Below are 20,540 nucleotides of genomic sequence, written 5' to 3' on the forward strand. Positions count from 1 at the left end.
TCAAATTTATAGGAGGAAAAGGTGTCAATTTCCAGCCTAATCAGAAAGTGCTTCATGTAAACAAGGAGCTTCTGCACCAAAGTTTCAGTAGACAGAGAATAAGAAGTAGCAGGTAGCACAGGTACATGTGTTGTGTGAGTGAGATGTAGTATGAACACTAGCTTCTGAATAATGCTTCTAAGAAAAGATGGTTTCTCCTCTCCCTCTGCACATCCAACTAAATAGGAAATCCTACGCTGGAGTAAAGTAATCCAGTTCCAGTAATTCAACAAGTCCTTCTTTTCCACTTCAAATCAGCTGCCATTAGCTACCATCTTCTTCCCAACTCAGAATATACAAGTGAAAACAGATTGTCTACGTGGCCTGATTGTCTTTGTGGCCTCAGAAAGACTTGTCTTTCATTCTGCACCTACTTTTAAACACTTGATTCTTTTTTGAATACTGCTCAGCTCCTGAGACTTCAAAAGCAATTTTATTTTCTAAAACGCAAACGTGTCCTCCCCTGAGGCATTTCTCACCAGCTTATTCCAAAGCCACAGCATTTCATGATTTTCCTCAAACCATAACCTCAAAACTTCTTACCTTCATCAGCCACGCCCCCACAAACTTTAAAGTTTTATCTGTAGATCTCAGCCGCACCTCTGTCCAGGTACACAGTGCCACATCAAACTGTGATAACTAAAATAGTTCTCCTGAAGTACATCTATCAGTTTTAGGTAAAAATAAATTATTCAGAATAATCAGTCTTCTGAGGACAGCTCTAACTTTTTAGTAATTAAGCCGCCAACACATACATGATGCAAGTGCAGGGAGTTTCAGGGTTCTTGTGTGAGATGAAATTAATGCTTCTGGTGAGGTGGTCTCATGCTGGCGAGGATGAGACCCTCATGTGCGGTTACAGCTACGCAGTCAGACAGCACCATGCTCGATCTTCACAAGAAACCCCGTGAACCTCAGTCACCAACCTGCAGCAGCACCATCTCCCCACTGACACCCTGCATTTAACAATGTTCTACACTGCCGTCCCATGGAAATCCCACATATGGGTGACGAAGCCAGGACCACCAAGTGCCTCGACTGTGGGCAAAAAAACAGCTTAAAAAGGCTGACAGAGGTAAAAAAGAAAGAAATCTCCCCTCACCCACAAGACATCACCTGCACAGTTTCTGTTCCAATCCTACACCACGTTTTCCATGGCTGCATCTCAAAAGGAGTGTCTGCAGAGCTTCCATGAGGCAGGAGGTCTACAGATGCATATGCAGGAGACACAGCATACTTTAATGAAACACATTAGCTAAGAATCTGCCATCAACTAAAACCAGAAGTAAAGTTGCAGCACGATTTCTGTTAAAACAGTATTAAGCATTTTGAGCTGCAGGAATCCACTCAACATAACCTTAAAGAAGTCCTAAGGTCACACATGGGACTAAAGTGTTCTACTACAGGGAAATGTATTATAGAAACTGTATTTAACCCCCCCCAAACAGGCCTTTACCAGCAATCACTACACTGCAGTGGCATCAGATTCCTATCCTGAATGCAATGAATCTGTTCCTAGAACTGCACAGTGAGTATTAAGGATGCACTTCACAACTGTAACCACTCCCCCCCCCCGGTGCCTTGCTGAACCCCACCCCAGTGGCAGGAGCCAGCCCAGATCACCATCATTCCCTCCTCACATCCTGTTAAGAGGAATCTCATTTCTGTGCTTTCAAAAAGCAAACTCAGGAAATGGAGGCATAATTTAAGAGTGCTAAAGCTTCACACATGTCATGATGCTAAAGCAGAGACTCTTCACTGGGATTCTGCTCCCAGAAGAGCTGCGATCATGGAGTCAGCAACACGTGAGATCAGGTAAGGAACACTACAAGACATCACCAAGAGTGAAGCCCTTTTGTAACTGTAGGCAGGAGAAAGCAAGGCAATGGACAGTCACCTCGGCACCTCCGGGAGAGGGAACCCTCCCTCATGTTCAGGCAACAGCAAAGGTTGTTGACTATGCCTTGTCTTCCTGACACTCCGACTCAGCAGGAATCCACAAATCTGGTCTTCACTATCCCCATGTATGAGCAGCTGGAAGAACAAGTAGTTACTATCATTTTTATAGTATTTCTACATTTATCTCTGCATGGGCAAATCAACAATTCTAATCTGTCTAGTAAGTGCTTCTGGGTAATCATGGAGTTCTCAATGGGCACAGCTGAACCAGAAGCAAACAGATTCAAGCTGTCATATTCCAGTGAATTCACTAGAATTTGGACTCCTAAATTTCCCTCTGAGCCCTTAAAAACCCAAATGTAATTCTTGAAGTGGGTTTGCTATCTACATAAGGATAAGACCAGCTGCCAAAACTTTTCAAACAAAACATTAGACTGGATTCTTGCTGTAGTCATAAAAATCAGGAAGATTTCAAATCCAAACAAACAAACAAAAAAATCTTAAATAAAAATGTAGGTTTTTTGATGTGCTGTTCTTTGGAATTCCTATAATTAAAAAATAAACAGGTTGTTACTATCTCATAAGAAAATACATTTCATAATGTGCAACCCAATGCACATAGGGAATTGGCATGTGAAAGGATAAATGCAAAAGTATGAAAATACAGTCCTTTAAATGTGACATTAAAGTTTAACATATTAGTACAAAACTAATACACTAAAATAGATGTACAGGTGCAAAAGGCTACCAGGTTGTAGAAAAAAGGTACCGGTTTTGTGGTGGGTTTTTTGTTGTTTTTGTTTTTGTTTTTTTTTTTTTTTAAAGGCTTAATTAAATCTGCTCAAAAAAAAAATTCCCACAAAATAAAACCAGAAGCAGCATTAAAACAAAATTGATAACATGCTGTCTCTAACAAAGCAATGTATGTACAAAAGAAGTGAGCGAAGCTGAATTTTTCTGCTGGCATGAAGGAATTTGTCTGACAGAAGTGAGGCCAAAAGTTGCAAGGAATGGGATGTTTACAACTCTTAGGCACAGAGAAATAGTGGAGGTTGCTTTCATAGGGCAGATTTTTTGTACAGGAAGTCTGGTTTGTTGGGAGACCTCCTTCCTCTGCTTACTGCATCTTCCCTTTCCAAATCTGCATTTCTCTGTGCTCCATGTTCCAATGGCTCATCATCTGCCAGTCTCCTACTGGGTCTCTCTTCTGGCATTTCAGAGGTGTAGGCAGAGAGCGAAGGTCTGTTGGAGGTTAGCCCATAGGTTAAATCCGTTTCCATTTTTGCTCTTCCCCTGACGTGAACAGGGCCATTCCCAGCATTTTCCTGGTTAGCCAAGGCCAAGTCCAGTCGCTGGGGAGGTTGTTCTAAGACATCGAGGTGTATTGGCTCATTCTTTTGCCTGTGTTGATGCCCATCTTGCGAGAGCAGGTATTCCCTCCTAGAGTCCTCTTGCTTTTTAGGAGATATCTGGGAAGGTAGATAGGCTGACTTTAAGCCACTTGGTGATGCCTTATTGTGGCTATACAAATCTGGGCCAAAATAAATGCCTTGTGAAGGCGAAGGACTGTGCCTGTTGGGTGCTGGAGTAGAGGGTCTGCATGCAGCATTGGAGAAGTCATAGAAGTCAGGATATTCCTGTGGATTTTCTCGAGCATCTATTTTTTGCTCTATTGCATGTTTTTTCCGAGCAGTAGGCATGTGTCTGTTCTGAATACATGAAATGTGCTGGGGTGGGCCAGGCCCTACCTCTGTAACCACCTGGCTTAACTCCGTGTCGACCGTGAGCTCTGGTAATCTTCTTTCCTTTAAAGACATCGCTGACACACCCATGGCAATATCTGGCATCAGGTCATTTAGCAAGGGCTGAGCACACTGGAAAAGAAAAGAAATTGGTCCATGGAAACAAAGACAAAAGCTAAACACGAACTGTATGTAGGATGGTTTTCCTAATCCAAAATGGCATTTTCTTAATCCCTAGCCAACCTTAGCCTGCAAATTTCCTGCACTGTTTAAAGAACACATGTATCCACCGACCTTCACCTTCCTGCTTGTTTCCTTCATGAAGCTGTTGTGCCACAATAATAGCTCCTTTTAAATGCATCTTGCCTTGACTATGAAGTAAAGGACACTGTACTGTTAAACTTCTTAAAGGCAGGCCTACTTTAAGCCACTTCCAATTACCAAACTAAGCAAGGCAGAACTTAACAAATGGTTTGTTACAGCACAGAGTTACAGTGCAGGAAAGCTATGGAACATGCATGTTGTCACTATAGCCTTCCAGACAGAAGAGTTAAAATTTCTGCTTGCATTTATAATTCTAGTGAAAGGAATGTTAGTAATCATTGATTACTAGTAACTAACAAATTGAAGAAAGAACACAGAACAAAAATATCCCTCATATTAAGCCTATGTTCCTCCTTGCATTATTTATGGAAACATTCCAGAAGAAATATTTCTAATGTGAAAAAGATCACTATATGGTTTCCTTAGGGAAGTCAGTATTGATCAAAGGAGAGAGACATGCAACAAAACCCACCCTTGACCAAACAATGGTAAACATTTCTAATGTGAAATTAAATATTTTAACCTAAAATATAAACAGAAGTGCAATGTATTTAAGACAATTGCTAAAGGGAAAAAAAATAAAATCCATGTTTCCATTCAGAACTCAAGGATTAAATCTGCATCTAATATGCAGGTTTTCAGTATGACACAACTATGCACTGATAGCTTAGGGAAGTACAGGAAATGCTAAATAAAGAACGTGGTAATTTATTTCTGCTGTAAAAAAAAAAATAAATCTATGTCTTTATCCAGTATCTTATATTTCATTGATTTCATTGTATCACATTGTAGTTAAGCAACGGTAATGATTGCTTTTAAATGCTGTAACAAACCCCTTTGTATTGGCAATTACCAATTTCTGCTTTCCTACTCCTTTTCAAGTATTTCACAGCTGTAAAGCTTTCACGTTCTTCACATATGTATAAAGGGAACCTGTTTACTTCAGACTACCTACCTGTGAATAGTTAATACCATCACTACCTCTACCTCTGCATTTACAGCCTGCAGTCCACTACTGAAGGTGGCTTATGCTTTGCTTTAGTGTAGAGCAAACCACATTTGCCACACAAGGAGCAGCTGAAATCCGGAGGAGACTGAGCGGAGAACTCACTGCAGTCCACAACTTCCTCGTGAGGGGAAGAGGAGGGGCAGACACTGATCTCTTCCCTGTGGTGACCAGTGATAGGACGAGAGGAAACAGCATGAAGCTGAGTCAGGAGTGATTTAGTCTGGATATTAGGAAAAGGTTGGCACTGGAACAGACTCCCCAGGGAAGTGATCATGGTAGCAAGCCAGGCAGAGTTCAGGAAGTATTTGGACAATGCTCTCAGGCACATAGTGTGACTCTTGGGACTGTCCTGTGCTGGGCCAGCAGTTGGACTTTTGGTGATCCCTATGGATTCCTTCCAACTCAGGGTATTCTATGATTCCATGATTTCAGAAGCATGAGTGCGACCTGCCCCTCCAAAAATGCTCCTGCCCCTGGAACGTTCATTCTTCCAGAGATTAGGATGCCTTTGGGATGTAGAATGCTGACAAGCCAGTTTGGTAGAAAAATCTTCCCCTAACCAACAAAAATGCTCTTTTATTTAACAAAGCCAACTTCATCATAAGAATTCCCTCTGACTCCTTCTCTAAGGTACTTTGAGTGGCCAGAGACAGGGAGGAGAAATCACAGTACTTACCACTTGTTTCTCAGCTGCCATCACTGCCGCTGCTGCTGCCACTGTTTGTCGCCCCAGACCTGTGGTGTTAGTGCAGTCAGGAGGTGCTGCCTTCACACCAGGCAAGTAGACAGGCGGTGCAGCTTTGGGGGCGGTGCGGGAGTGGAACAGCGAGTGATTACACGGGTAAGAGAAGGAACGTGAGGGATGTTGACTTGGCACCCTTTGTTTCCAGCCCACTTTGAACTGGTTATGAATAGGAGTTGCTGGTGGGTGATATGGAGGTGGAGGAGGGGGCAGTGGTGGATGGAAGGCCACAAAAGAGTCCAGCTCTGTAAACATGGTTTCTGCAGTGGGAGTGCTGTTAACACGACACCGTCCAGACTGTCTCATTGTCAGGAGGGGGCTTTCGTCCCCAAATCGCTCATCAGGAAAGAATTTGTGAGGATTCTGCAAAGGCAAAAACCCAGCATGTAACAGGACAAAGTAGAAAGTCATTTAGAAAAAATCTCCTAAACTAACACTCTTTGGAACTTGAAATGTGCTAGTACTGTAACTGCCTGGTTGTGCCACCTACAACCTCACCAGCACTCAAGGCGACTACAGCTACAACAGAATATAGATTTTTTTTTTTAAATAAGACAAGAAGCATCAGATTCACTGTGTAAGTTGACCAATGAAAGCATTTGCTTTAACAGCAGTGTATAAACAGAAGTGGGATTTCCAGTTTTCCCAGTTCTGATATGTACTGTGCAGACCTACAGTATTAGTTACCACTTTTTCTCCTTCCAATTCAAGAATGAATAATAATCTAGGTTTCAAGTTATGGTTCTACTCCTCTTGTCAACTCCCTCTTCGGCAGATGTTTTTTCATCCCCAAAATCTGCATCAGTAAGAACACCCTGAGTGGCAATGACTCCTGAGAAAAGTATTTATACATTGCACTTACACATTTATAAAATCACATATGTCAACTGCAACTGGTGTTTGCACCTGGACAGCTATGAAGGCATCTCAAAGCACTTGTGCACCAGCACACAGAGTGCTCCTCTTGCACACTGCACAATTAGGTCAATTCATTATCTTATACAGCAACTTTTCATACCTGCAGAAGTTCAGCAGCAGCATCAGAAAGCCCGAATTCCCGCAGCACACGGATCTGAATCTCATAACTGACTGTGGCACCTTCTCCACAGTTGAGGGCGTACGCTCTCTGCACCTGCTCCGTGTGACGCAGCTCCTGCAGCCGCTTGATCATCTCTTTCACAACGAGGAGATTGGGAACTGGAAGAATAACAGAGAATGGGGTAGGGATAATAGAGATTCCTTTTTGAACTGTGAGACAGTAAGTTTGACTGCAATTCTGAAGAAAAAGTTTAACATCAGGCTGCCTTGAGTTGTTTTCTTTTTTTAAGGAGCATTCTGCCAAGAACTGTTCAACTTACACATGCTCCATGGAGCATCACTAAGCCACATGGGATAACACACACCATACAAATGGTAAAAGCATACATCACTTTTCCAGCTTCTGCTAGAATGAGCCACAAACAGAGCCTTTTTTTTTGTAAACCCCTTGTGATGCAGGAATTCCATGATTGGAGGTGGGGGAAGGATATCTTAAATAACAACTGAATGTTCCCTTGTGAATTGTACAGGCCGAGAATTCACTGATTTTTTTGGCATACACTTCATACTTCTAATGCAATTCTATAATCACAAGACCATAACACCAGTATGTAACTAGAAAAAGTGCATTTTACAAAAGTTACACAAACTGTAAGCCAACAAAAACCTGCTAAAATTATACTGTTTTATGCAGCCATATTGAAATAATTTTAAAAAACCTTTCCAAAAGAAAATAGTGTATAATTTGGGGTATTTATCTTGTTGCAAAGCTTTCTCATGCCACTTCTTACTGCTGTTTGACGATGAATGGTATTTCTCTGTGGTCTTTCTGTCCTCATGAAAATGTGCATATCATAGAGAAGACAAATTCAGATACGTAAGTCCTGGCGTTTGATCCTTTAACAGCTTTACAAGTGCTTATATTGTCATGACCAGATGTCCATAATGAAAGCTCATAAAAATTAAACAGATCATACAGCAAGAGCAGTGTAAAAACACATTTGCATTACAGAGAAGGAGAAAACCCAACACCACACAACTACAACTGGTCCTTATTTCACAAAGTTTACACTGGTACATGAAGGATAAGTACAAGTAGTGCAAAATATTCCCCCTCCCCTCAATGGAGTTCCTGTGCTGGGAGGAGGAACGAACCCATTCTAATCAGTCTTCAAGGCCTGGAAATAAGTCCTCCATGCTACCCTCCACACACTTAAATTCTTCTGAAAAATCCTGATTTAGCAGCCATATGTTTAGCTACACCCAGCATTTTGCTAATACTGGAAAAAAGAGGATTTAAGAGAAGTCTGAAGCAGTTCTCCAAACTAGTAGGCATAAAAATGATATCAGTTTTGCATTAAGAAGTGCTGTATTCTCACATCCAGGTTTGTTTCTGGTTTTTTTTACTATTATTTGTTTGAAACACACAGAATAAAGATTACATATATAAAAATACAATTCTCTCAGTTGCAGGATTTCTAATTCAAAGTAAAATTGGAAAATATGTAAGGAAACCCAACCACTTGCAGAACCTGGCCTCAAATTAGAACAGTCTTCAGCACAGGCTGAACTCATTCTACAATAGTGCTGCAGGAAGAGCTTTAAGACACACTGCCAGCAGCATTTATGCAAATACAGTCCTCAGGCAGTGGGTACAAGGAGATGCCAGGGACAGATGGAGAACAGCTGAGCTGTAAAGAACCCCCTGTTCTGAGCCCAGTCCAAGGGGCATGGAGGCGATGCTGCCCAGCTCTCCCCCCGGCAGCTCCTGTGCTCTGTCTACACTTTAGGATGTATTTCTGTACAAGTTATAGGTTTGGTACAGGCTTTAATCTCCTCAAATTAACTAGGCTCCATCTGCCCATCCTAGCAAAGAGGCACTGGCAACCAATCAATTCTTCTGCTTAATTACAGAACTAAGCGAAGCAGACAGTTACTGGGACACAATTCCTGTGCTCCAACTATTGGCCAGGCTCAGGGCTCATATCTATGCTCAAATCAAAGGACTGGCAATAATTCCTACCCATTAAATTGTACAGAACCAAGCTGCAGTGGAGCTTCAGATTGGTAAAGATGTCTCATGCTTGCCAACAGGGAACATGAGAACTTTTGCAAAATATTGGAGACCTCTGAGAACCTGTTGCCTTTCTCAAATTCTTTGGAAACTAAGATTGAGCAAAGTGTTATCAAAGTCATATCTTATAATGAAATGTTTTATATTCAATTCATGGTGAGTACATTTATACTTTTCTGTGTGTGTGTGTATGGGAAGGAAAGTAACGCCCTGCTGAGATGCCACAACTATAAGTTTCTAAACAAAAAATTAGTGCTTTTATCGAATTTATCAAACAGAAGTTTTCAGAAGCTCCCTTTAAGGCTTTATCAAGTTTCTTCCCAAATCACAAGCAACAGATCAAAACCATTTCAAAAAATTTCCTAGAAAACTTATAACTAAACAGTATTTCAAATCTTCCTAACACCTCAAATTCTCTTGCAGCAATTTCAATCCATTATTTTTGTCCTGGCTCTAGGATCTGCAAGAAAAGTTTATCTACTTCCTTTCAACATAGTTGACTGAAGGGAGACATAACTGATACACAAAAAGTTTATAAAACAGGGAATCAGGAGTAGTGGAGGAAGATGACTGTTTTCTTGTTGGCAAGCCATCTTTATTGCTTTTCTAGAGACTCCCAAACTGATCTGTATCTACTGAAATGTGATATTTTGATCTAAAAACTGATGCCAAAAGTACACACAAGTTTAACGAGAGACTGCATAAACTCAGGGATTAACAACACATTTAAAATTACTAACTACAGAGAAAACACCATCCACCACAGCATAGCTACAAGCTGCACATGATTGAAAAGCACACAGAATTTAACGGGGATTATTTTATGTGGTTTCTCTGTTGTGCTTCCCTATGCACTCACTTCCAGTGACTGCTAGAATAAGGATTTAGGGTAGACAGACAAATCCTTGACCTGATCCAGTATGGCCATTTAAAGGGCTACACACGATGCTCCAAGATCGAATCACCTCACATTTTGTGGCACATTTGTTTTTGTATTTTAGTACAAAAATTGCTCTTTATGGAATTGTATACTGTTGACTTTCAGGCTGTTCTCCACAGAGCTCCCCTCAGCCATCCCACATGCACATAGCTGGCTACACCTACACAGTGTTTCACAGTTTCTTCCCCGAATTTAAATTAAATCCTGGTCATTTAGCTACCTAATCCTGTCCTCCAAAACATTCACTGACCTTTCCAACTTGTCATCAGGTGCAAGTTTTGGCAGTGTATTCTCTATGCACACTGAGTATTAATAATGAGTATTATTAATTACAGGGGTAAGCGAGGAAGAGCTAGATGCTTTGGGAATCCCACCAGATACATTCTTCCAGTCTGATACCAAAAGATCAAGTGCATAAATGACAAAATATATTTAGTACATATTTTCCTGGCTTGCCTATGGGGAATGTCACACCAAGTATCCTGAAGCAAAGAGAGGCCATATCTACTTGCCCATGAAAAGGAATGAAGCAGCTTTGACTTCAAAGCTAAAGTAGATTTGGTAAACGGAAATAAGTGTGTTTTGAATGTCTACTTCCAATATTTTCTAGCATACTAAATTAAGCTGATTTCCCTGTAAGTTATGCTCCTCAGCTTTTAATTTTTAAAATAAATCAGTGTTTTGCCATTTTCCAGCCTCCTGGATCTTACCCATCTTGGACAACTGGTTGTAGAAAACTGAGAACACTGTAGAAAACTCTGAGAACCAAGAGTGAGACTTCAGCAAGTGTTCTACAGTGTTTATCCAGTCCAAGGTTTTTCAGATTGTTTTCTAACTAGTTACTGTGCCATCCAAAACCAGCTAATGTCTTCAGAACAGACCAAAGCAAAGAGACTACTACTGATGCAGTGCTACTCTCCACGGAAATCAATGTTCAATAGCTGACTCTCACTTCCCCCAGGCCCAAGCCCCCAGATCAATTGGCATTGGAAACAACCAGCAGTCTTACCTGGGATCTCGTTGGCTATGACTGAGGGAGGACTGGTCTGGTTAGTGCTGACTTGCTGGTGGGTTATCATATGGCAGCACTGCGGCACCGCGTTGTTCACCATGTAAAGGGTGTCGGGCACGTTGGACATTCGGACCATCCGCAAACGAACGAGATCCGTTTGTTCCACCATCATCTCATCCAGCACAGACTGCAACGACAGCCACCAAAGCCCTCATGAAGGACTGCACACACACCCCACCACCTGCTGCAAGCGCAGTCCCCAGGGCACAAGTCTAGCAATTGCTACACCACAGTAACTTTTAGAGGTCACCAACAGTATTTGGCTTTTTCCTCAGCATTTGCTATTCCATTTTCCAGTCACAGTCAGAGTCGAGTCAGACCACAAAGCAGGCAGGCAAATAAAGTTTGGGAAGGTTGCTTTATTTATTTTGTACCTGCCAGATTAGAAGTGACCTTCTTGAGGCCAGACCTTCCGGACTTTGTTTGAGGCAATTATTGCCTGTGAGTCTCAACACTGTGCCACTGAGTGGAAGGCATGAGTCTGAAAATGAAACATGTTTCCCTCAGACATCTTAAAGAATAGAAAGGGATTTATGCCTACCCTTTTAAGATTATGATTTAATGTTATATGGATTTATTTCAAAATATGGGAGGCTAACAGCGAACTAAAAAAGTAACCAGAAATTACTCATTCACAGTTTTTGCATTTCACAATACTTAAACTATGAACAGCAGGAGTAAAGTTATCAGAGACTAAGTATGAGAGTCTTCTCTCTAAGGTTAAACAGCCAAAAGTGGTTTTAAAAAACATTAACAGCGTAATATGAAACTAACAGAAACAAGTAGGAATCCTGACAAGGAGTAGGAGGTGGGGGGAGTGTTAGAATGCACCTTTAGGTAACTACTAAAGCACTCCCATACCATATACCTGAAAACAGAGTCAAAGCTTTTATCACGTATTCTTTAACACGTTTTTGTCAGCTTTAATCTTCAATCCAAGATAAAAAGATAACATCTTAACTGGCTATTCTTCCTTTGCTGTTTTAGTGCCACTTGGTGCTCTAACCTTTGTGCCCAAAATGTGAAGTAGTTTTATTTCTTCCCTCCCCAAAGAGGATGCCAACAACAACACATACACTTAGAAAACATTTTCTTTCTTAGGCACAGGGCAAACTCTCTGAATTCATCAGAGCAGTGGTCAGAGTCTGTAGGTGATGTGGATGTACCCAGCTTCATCTAATCCTCTTGTTCTGCAGTCACCTGCCCTGCTGGGACTCGTGAGCTCTCAACTTAAGTCAGAGCTACCTTAAGTGATGGCATTAGTCAGCAACATAACAGGCTCCCATTCTGCCAAACAGAACGTGGCACGTTCCTGCCCCACACAGCACCAAACATCCTGCCCCTGTCACCAAACATCAGAGATGCTGCAAGATCTTCAGTTTGACAGTGCTCATGCAAGAAATTAAATAGGGAAGCTACTGCCTGAGAGGGACACAAAGGACTTCACTCATATGGGACACAAGATATTTATTCCATTTTGCGGAGGATCACAAGATTTTTGGGTATGTTCTGATTCAAACAAGAAGAGGAAATACCAAGAGTCCTCTGCCGAGTGGAATAGCAGTTCTCCACCCAGCTCTGGTGGGAGCTGGGGAGCCTGAAAGACCTGGCACCAAAGTTGCTGACTAGCTGCAAACTGGGACTCTCAGGCTCTCACCTTGCCATCCGCCTGCCAGGAGGGCTGCCGAGGAGCTGGGCCGGCAAACTGGCTGGAAACCGGGGAGGTTTCCCTCAGAACGCTGCTTTGTTTCCGGTGGAATTTCATCAAGATCTGTCTCGCAAACATTTCAATTTCGACAAAAAAAAATTTTGTTGAAATTTTTCTGACCAGTTCTAGAGACTTGAGCCTGATGATCAATCTTGTAAGTCTTGTTAAATTGAAAATGTTAGTATTTTAGGCCAGTACATGTAAAGAGACACAAAACATACCAAAATCTTTCCCTGTTTACAGAACCCCCTGATGACTCTAATGTGACAATAGTCAAGTGCTGCTGATGACTATTACCTTAGCCTCCTCCACATATGGCGAGAACAGTCTTGGCCGCACATATATCCCAGCATTTTTTTGCCGCAGCCAGGCATTTGACTTTCCACCTTCTGATGTTGGTAGCATGTCTGAAGGAGGAGTGCTAATCAGGCCTCTCTTCATCTTTAAGAATCAAGAAAGAGGTTTATGGTTTTTTAAATATAAATACGGTAAAAACTTGCAATAAATGCATTTTTACACGGAATTTTCTTTAGCCGCTACTGATTTTTCTTTAGCCCTCTGACAGATCTAAAGAACAGCAAATTTAACCAGAAAAAGTGTGTTATACATGTATTACTCTCAATGATAACATTTTAGAAGTTAATGCTTTAAACAAACAAACAAACCCAACACCCACTAAAGCAAAAAAAACCCCACATGTGAACATTGAAGTATGAAGAACCCAAACGGTATTTGTATGAGACTGACTTACTGCATCACTCAGTACTTCACTATTCATGGGTAAGATGTGCTCAATACGGACAAAAGGTAGAAGTGGAGACAGGATCTCCCTCAGCTCCTCAATGTCAAGGTCTCTCCTCTTCACACCTCTTTTATTCACACTGTGAGCAGTACCACTGAGTAAATTAGGCTCTGTGGGAAGGAACAAGTTTACATCAAAAAGTTTGAATAGGATAACAGGAGTTACAGGGCTTCCAGGAAGTTATAGAAAAGGAAACAAAATTCTCATTTTAAATTAACAGTGCTCATCAGCATTGTTCCACAAAATTAACAACTGTATGTGGCACTTAGTGTTGTGGTCTAGTTGACAAGGGGGTGATCAGTCAGAGGTTGGACTCTATGATCTTGGAGGTCTTTTCCAACCTAAATGATTCTGTGGTTCTATTTCATGCCTTAAAACCTGATAGAACATCCGTAGAGACAGGTTCAGTTTATACAAACACAGGTCATTTGCGCAGCTGCCAGTTTTAAAGTGTAAGCCAGGTAGAAAATAAAAACAGTGTTTGGGGTAAAGCTTGTAAAGCTCTATCAAGAGCTGTGCTATGAAAATATTTGTACCTTCCTGACAGCAGTTCCCTCCAGGACTCCCTCCTGCAGCTCCTCTACCTTTCCTCAGCAGTTTTCAAAGACTTATTTTCCACAAATTAAGGCCTGAAGAGTCCACTGGGATACCTTATTCTAACCTCATTGTGTAGCCCACCTTAGTAACAAGAGTGCCAAGCCCATTCCATTGCTCTCACGGTCATGGGATACCTATTTGTGCCAGGAGAGAGTACCTTCCTAGAGATGGCAAGATACAATGTATGACACACTCAGGTTACTCTTCCTCCCCAGTTAACTGCCTTCACGTTTATTTTAGGTATTGTGTCCAACCTGAATTTGACCAGCTTCACTCTTTGAGGAAACCTGTCAAACACACCCATCCTCCTTCAGTTCAGGCAGCTCGAGCTCATTACAATCTCTAATGCTTTGTGGCATTTGAGTGACACCACCACATATTCAGAACTGTAAACTCAGGAGTGTCACTGAGGAATTTAGATGAAAATACCAGACTAAATTCAGCCCTAATCTGACAGAACTTGACATAGCTCTTATTCCTGCCTTTGCTTATCATGTTATCTGATGATCCTGGGAAAGAGAAGTCGGCTGTTTACTTAATGAATGCCACAGAACAGGAAGCTGTGCAGTTATTCCAAACGAGCAGCTTCTGCCCCAGTCCAAGTCTGTTAATGTTAAACTGGCTCCATTATGTTTTAATGTGCCCTAAGACAAACACTTAGAAAATCTTGTTTTGAAAACAGGTTAATACTTACTCAGATCACCAGAAGCACATCTTTTAACTGACTTTTTGTTGCATTTCGTAAGACATGCCCTTGACAAAGCAGTTGTTTTGCAAACAATAACAGCAGATTTCAAAAACATGGCCAGCCCTCCAAAGACAGTAGTCACACTTTACACAGCCAGGTTCTTCCCCTTCTGTTCCCCTTGTACTGTGTGATTGATACTTTGTAGTCTGGATGAACTACAAGCTACTTGCATTTGCTATTTGGAAAATATATGTTTAACCTACTTCCTGTACCCATCAGGTGAGATTGCCCTTGAAGTTACCACTGTAGCAACAATGTGCATCCAGGCTCATAAAAATACATCTACATCTACTTTAGGGATGTAGTGCCATTTTTTGGCTTATTTCTCACCACCATAGATTTCGGTGGGAGAGACATACTCTAACTGAAGTGAAAGGCAGACACTAAGTAAGCTAAGAATAAGATTACTGTGAGAAGCCTGCATAAGCACAGGAAAGTAAAAGATACTGCAGGGTTTTTTTTTATTTGATGAATTAGTTACAAGAAAAATAATTCTGACAGAACAGGAAACCAACCAGACTTAAAATCAGACAGAGTTGAAAGGACACCTAGAAGTTTGGTCCAGCCACAACCACCACCCTCATCCCACACCTCCCCAGGAAGAGTACACAAATTGCCTCTCAGTACATACAGGTGGGATTTGAAGACCTCTAAGGATGGAGATCCCATAACTACTCTGGGCAACCTGTCCCAGTCTCTGACCATCTTCAGTTTCCTCTCTTTAAACAGAATTTCTTGTATTTCAGTTAGAGAACAAAAACTTTAAAAAAAACAAGTTCATTTGTTTAGTTTTGGCTATACTGTGAACAAAGTAGATTAAATCTCCTTAAGTTACAGATTACCCACAAAATAGAGCTTTCACAAATTTTGGGTTATTTGATTTAGTACTGTGTGGTTTAAAGGATCCTCACCTCGATCTGCTATTCTCTTCATCAGCTGGTGTTCTCCCCATTTAATCAGGTATTTAAGAATATCTTGTTCACTTGCCTGGTAGAAAGAGAAAGTCAGTCATCTGCATATGCTTAATGTCTCACATGCACACACACACACACACACACACACACAAAAATCACATACACAGGTCTTTTACAGTGCTAAAGAAACACAACTGTAACAAGGCAAGAAGGATTTGCACTTTATGATCTGCCAACCACTTTCTCCTAATATTTTAAGGTAGTACTCCTGGTATATCACCACCGTAATTTCTAGATTCATGCCACTTATTAACTCCCTAGGAAGAGGTAAAGGAGTTTTCCACAGAAGGAGAAATTTTATTTACTATGAAAAGTTACAGGTATTAAATTTGAATTACTGAATTTAATTAAAAGGGGCAGTTCTACCTCTGGGTGTTTGGATCTTTTGTTAACATTACAAATTCAGCATCTGCACAGCCTGGAAAGCTATGAAAATAATCAACACCACTAAATTATAACCTATGTGAAGAAAAAGATTTTCAGTAATACTATAAATAAAATAACTTTGCTTTGCTTATACCTATATACATGTGCTAACCACTCAACATTCTTACAGGAAAAAATCACATACTGAAAAATTTAAACTTATCTATGTAAATTCTTAACAACTAGGGTAGGAAATTTAGTCAAAATATACACTCTCACAGAAGATCAATGGTACTGTTAACTGTAATTTCTGAAATGTTTGAGGTAAACAAAACTTTAAAAAAAATCCATTTTAAATAATCTCTAAGACTTTATCCCTTAAAAAAGATTGAATGGATACCATTTTAAAAAATCCAGTCATCTTTAGGCTCTAAGAAGCTGGTTGTCATAAAGATATCTTCCCTGAAGAGAAATGGCAGCAAAAACCCAGAAGCTTTCTACCTGTCAGTATGATTTTCTCTCCCTAAAAACACACAATTACTGAAGGAAAGTCAGAAAAAAAATAGTTCTGCAATACTTGTCAGAAAAGGTATTTTTCTGTCTTTCCACAAAAATAAATTAAGTCTTCTGAATGATTACTAGTTTATTAGCTCCCACTGACTCAAATTAGTATGTATGTCGTTATAGCAAAACTACTACCACCACATAATTTTATAAAAAAAACTCTTAAACACGCAAGGGAAATGTTAAGTTCAGAAATGCCTTGTTTAAAATAATTTTCATCCATTTACAAACAATTATTAGACTTCTAAGCTATAGCATGTACTACGTTTGGGTTGTGTTACAAGCCAAGAACAAAACAGTTTTCTTAATCACTACTTCAATTTCACTTTTTAGGTATTACAAAAGGAGTGCTCAGTGTGTACAAACTCACTCTGGTGAGCAATTTAAAATGAGCTACTCCACGCATTTCTAGACATGGCGTAAAACACCCTGCCCCAAGCAGGACCATCTGTATTCTGCATTGCAGGTTACCTGTAAATAGTCAGACTGAATAGCTGTGAGCAGGTGGTCCTTGCTGAGCTCGTAGAAGACCTCCGAAGTCATGACCTGGGTAAACTCCTCACAGAGGAAATGTAGAGCTTGACGATGCACCCACTTGGAACCGTACGGCTGAGAGCTCCACTTCAGAATGGCAATTAAGGTGTCTAGTGAGATGCTCTCAGCAATAATATCTTCACAGCCTAGGAAACAAAGGCAAAAATCAATGATGTTGTTACAGAGGCACTTTGATCCTGAAGGAATAGTACATATGGCTCAATCTGTCATATATATGCTATGTATGTTATATGACTCCCAGTGAGAGTAAAAACAGAAATGCCCTACAGATCAAAGTTGAAAACAGAGTTAAATTCTGACTAAAAGTACAGTAATTTTAATAGTGGTTTAGGATTCCAGCTACACAGTCATTTACCTTTTAAAGGCACATGAAGTATCATGTCTGCTGGCATGCCTGGATGAACAACTGGGCTAGTTTAGCCCAACTAGAAACTCCTCTGGTTATCTGACTGTTTAACATATTTTAAAGTTGCAAATTTGAATTTGAGTCACTATTGTTTGCGGCAGATCCCCAGAAACCTATAAACTGTAACAAAGGTGGGATTTTCATCTGTATCACTTCGCACATGGATCCTCCTGAGACAGACCACGTGGAGGAGCAGAAATGAGCTGTGACAGTGTTGGTACTCAGCTACTCAGCACAGGATGAGGGCAGCAAAGAACCATTTTCTGACTCACAGCGAAGGCAGGAAGCACTGGCTGGCTGCTCTAGGCCATCACACTGGTATCCTTGGTATCCAGCAGGGCACAGAGGGTACAAGGACAGGGAAGCAACCACCATGCAGACTCACGGTGAGTCTGCTACTGTTTCTTTGTACCCACTGCTACATTAAGATTTACTCTTTCACAGGGTACATGTCTTCTGAAGAAGAGACGGGATAGTTAAAACTACTGAAGGGAGATGAAGCAGATTTGGAAGAAATGAGGGGAGATATACTGTGGGAGGGCTGAAAACAAGGGTACTTGGGGTTACTGAGTTAAGAAAGATGGTACCACAATGTTGGTAACTTGGAGTCTCCAAGACCACTTTGTTAATTTCCTTTATACATCTGGTTTAGTATAAAGATAGCCATTTAAAGGAAAAAAAACCCCTATTCTAGAATTATACATTGCAGTCTCAACCCACTACAGCCACAAAATTACAGCTGTGCTTATGCCCATGAGAGGTCTCCAAACAGTTCAGAGCTGTATGCTTACACTGCAAATTTACTTTTTAGACATCATCATTTTTCTCTCAATTTCAAGGATATTTAAAGACTAAACTTCGCTGTTCAGAGGTCTGTATCTCATTAATGAGCTCCTGGATAAGCTGAATAAGACAGTGTTTAGCACAGTACTCTCAACATTTTTTAAGATACAGATGGCTCTCCTGATGCTACATATCTTTGCACTGGTTGCATACAAGTAAGACACAATAGCAACAATTAAAAGAATTAAAAGAAAAAAAAATCTTACTTTTCTACATAGGCCAGCATACAGAATATACAGCGTTCACTCCATTTCCATTGCAACTAATAATGTGAAGGATATATTATTAAGGAGAAAGCAGTAACAAGGGAACGAAAAGAAGCTACTCCTTAGGAGCAAAGTCACTGGAAAGGGAACCTTAAACAGTAAGGTAAAGAAGAAGGTAATAGAAAGAAACAGTTCAAACATGACTGGTTATAAATTTCCCTGTCCTATTAGACACACATATTTGTACCTAATACCATAAAAATCCCAATGCGATAATTGTAAGAACAATATTCTGCCATTAAAATTTACTAAACTTATTCAGCAATATGTCTGAATGTACACATAGTTTTGGAAACACTCTTTATTTAATTTCTAAAGCAATTTATGCAAATAACATCTATCCCCCCAACAGTAATAAATTTTACACCAGTTCATATTTAAACCAAGCTTTCCTCAACACGCACTTGGATGATTTGTTTTTCACATGCCTGATTCACCTGAGAAAAGGAAGACCATGTATCAATGCAGCCACTAACAGAAGGGCTAGAAAAAGCACACACATTTCTGAACAATGCAGTACATGCAGCACTAGGCTGTGCATCCCCAGATAGACTCTTCTCTTGCTTTTGACAAAGGAGTGAGTGTTAAGTCATGTTTCAACACACCTGCTCTGTGTTGAAACCATTGTTGCTTACCATTACGGAAGTAACATGGCACTTCTCGGAGCTACCTATTACTATTAGGTTACATATTATCATTACTACTAGTAGTAAGAACAGATGCCTTATTATAGATATTGGCCTCTAACCGGCATGGCACACATTAACCTAAAGTGAGCAGTGAACAGGCAGCAAAGATGGGCTGGAGGCACTTGGAACATCACCACAGTCATCACCAGTACAAATGAGAGTAGAGGATGAGAACTGCTCTGAAATGGAAATACACTCTGTGGGCTGAGGTACAGGTTAGACAAACTGTCCCCTCTAGATGGGGGAATTCCCCAGATTCCTAAAGGAATCTTTCTCAAGTCTTAAAAAGGGCTGGCCAAGAATCTGAGAAACAGCATTAAATAAACAAATAACACAACTACTAAACCACCCAAAACCCAACCTATCATCAAAAAAGCTTAAAATACTTCAGCATACATTAAACGTGAGTAAAGGAAGTCTGAAGCTTTCAACTTCAGGATCCATTTTTACTTAAATACTTAAGGCTTCACATTGCATTTAACTTAGTCATGTGAGTCTACCTCATCTTCCTTTTGGGGCTCAAGAAAGGAAAATGTTAAGTTAGCAACAAACCTGGCAGGGTGAATGAAAGCTAATGACTAGCTGCAATTTGTTTAAAAGATGAGTTTTACTCCCATGAATAAGAAACACAGTTGTGTGAAACAATTCTTTAGGGTCATCTGCACATTGCACTAAGCCTTGCCCTGTTAAATCCTAATGCAACTTTTTGCATGCAATTATTCTTTTTGCATGCAAGATGACTTCAGCAGATACTGCATCCCCCTGAACTCTAAAGATCATAGGTAGGGACTGTTCCATTTCAAAGGCAGTATGTAAACCCACTCCTGAAATCAGTCACCAGGAAACTCAAACTGCAAGAGCAGAGTATTACCTCAAAGTGAATGCCATTCCTAGTATTTCATCTGACATTTATTTTTTAAACAATAAGGATGCCTGCCCCTGTAAAGACAGAAAACTGCATTTCCATGAGAAATGCAGTTCCAAAGATCTGAGCAACGCTGATTTATAGAAACATTGCCACTGGCTCAGTCTCAGTTCTTCTGTCAAGTCCAATTATAGCACAACTACCAGTGATATGACAACATCAGGCGAAAAGCTCATTAAGGACGACTAGCAAATGAAACAGTCCTTTTCCCAAGTAAT

At 40.5% G+C, this 20,540-nt stretch overlaps 1 protein-coding gene across 3 annotated transcripts in view; it reads right to left on the reverse strand.

Moving 5' to 3' along the window:
• Positions 1-1,614: 1,614 nt before the first annotated feature.
• BTBD7 (BTB domain containing 7) overlaps positions 1,615-20,540 on the reverse strand; it is a 53,241-nt gene continuing 34,315 nt past the window's right edge. For 2 of the 3 annotated variants that reach the window (XM_027746094.2, XM_027746095.2), the window contains exons 4-12: positions 17,110-17,318; positions 15,646-15,721; positions 13,339-13,499; positions 12,885-13,028; positions 12,537-12,650; positions 10,817-11,006; positions 6,774-6,952; positions 5,690-6,118; positions 1,615-3,812 (exon numbers count right to left, since the gene is read on the reverse strand). In XM_027746094.2, coding sequence (XP_027601895.1) covers positions 2,997-3,812; positions 5,690-6,118; positions 6,774-6,952; positions 10,817-11,006; positions 12,537-12,650; positions 12,885-13,028; positions 13,339-13,499; positions 15,646-15,721; positions 17,110-17,318 — 2,318 coding nt within the window. In that variant the 3' untranslated portion in view covers positions 1,615-2,996. The remainder of the gene's footprint in view (positions 3,813-5,689; positions 6,119-6,773; positions 6,953-10,816; positions 11,007-12,536; positions 12,651-12,884; positions 13,029-13,338; positions 13,500-15,645; positions 15,722-17,109; positions 17,319-20,540) is intronic. The other variant, XM_027746096.2, reaches the window with a different exon arrangement.

Source organism: Pipra filicauda, unplaced genomic scaffold, assembly GCF_003945595.2.
Source record: "Pipra filicauda isolate LSUMZ 115617 unplaced genomic scaffold, ASM394559v2 scaffold27_size4233163_pilon, whole genome shotgun sequence".
Classification (NCBI taxonomy): Eukaryota; Metazoa; Chordata; class Aves; order Passeriformes; family Pipridae; genus Pipra; species Pipra filicauda.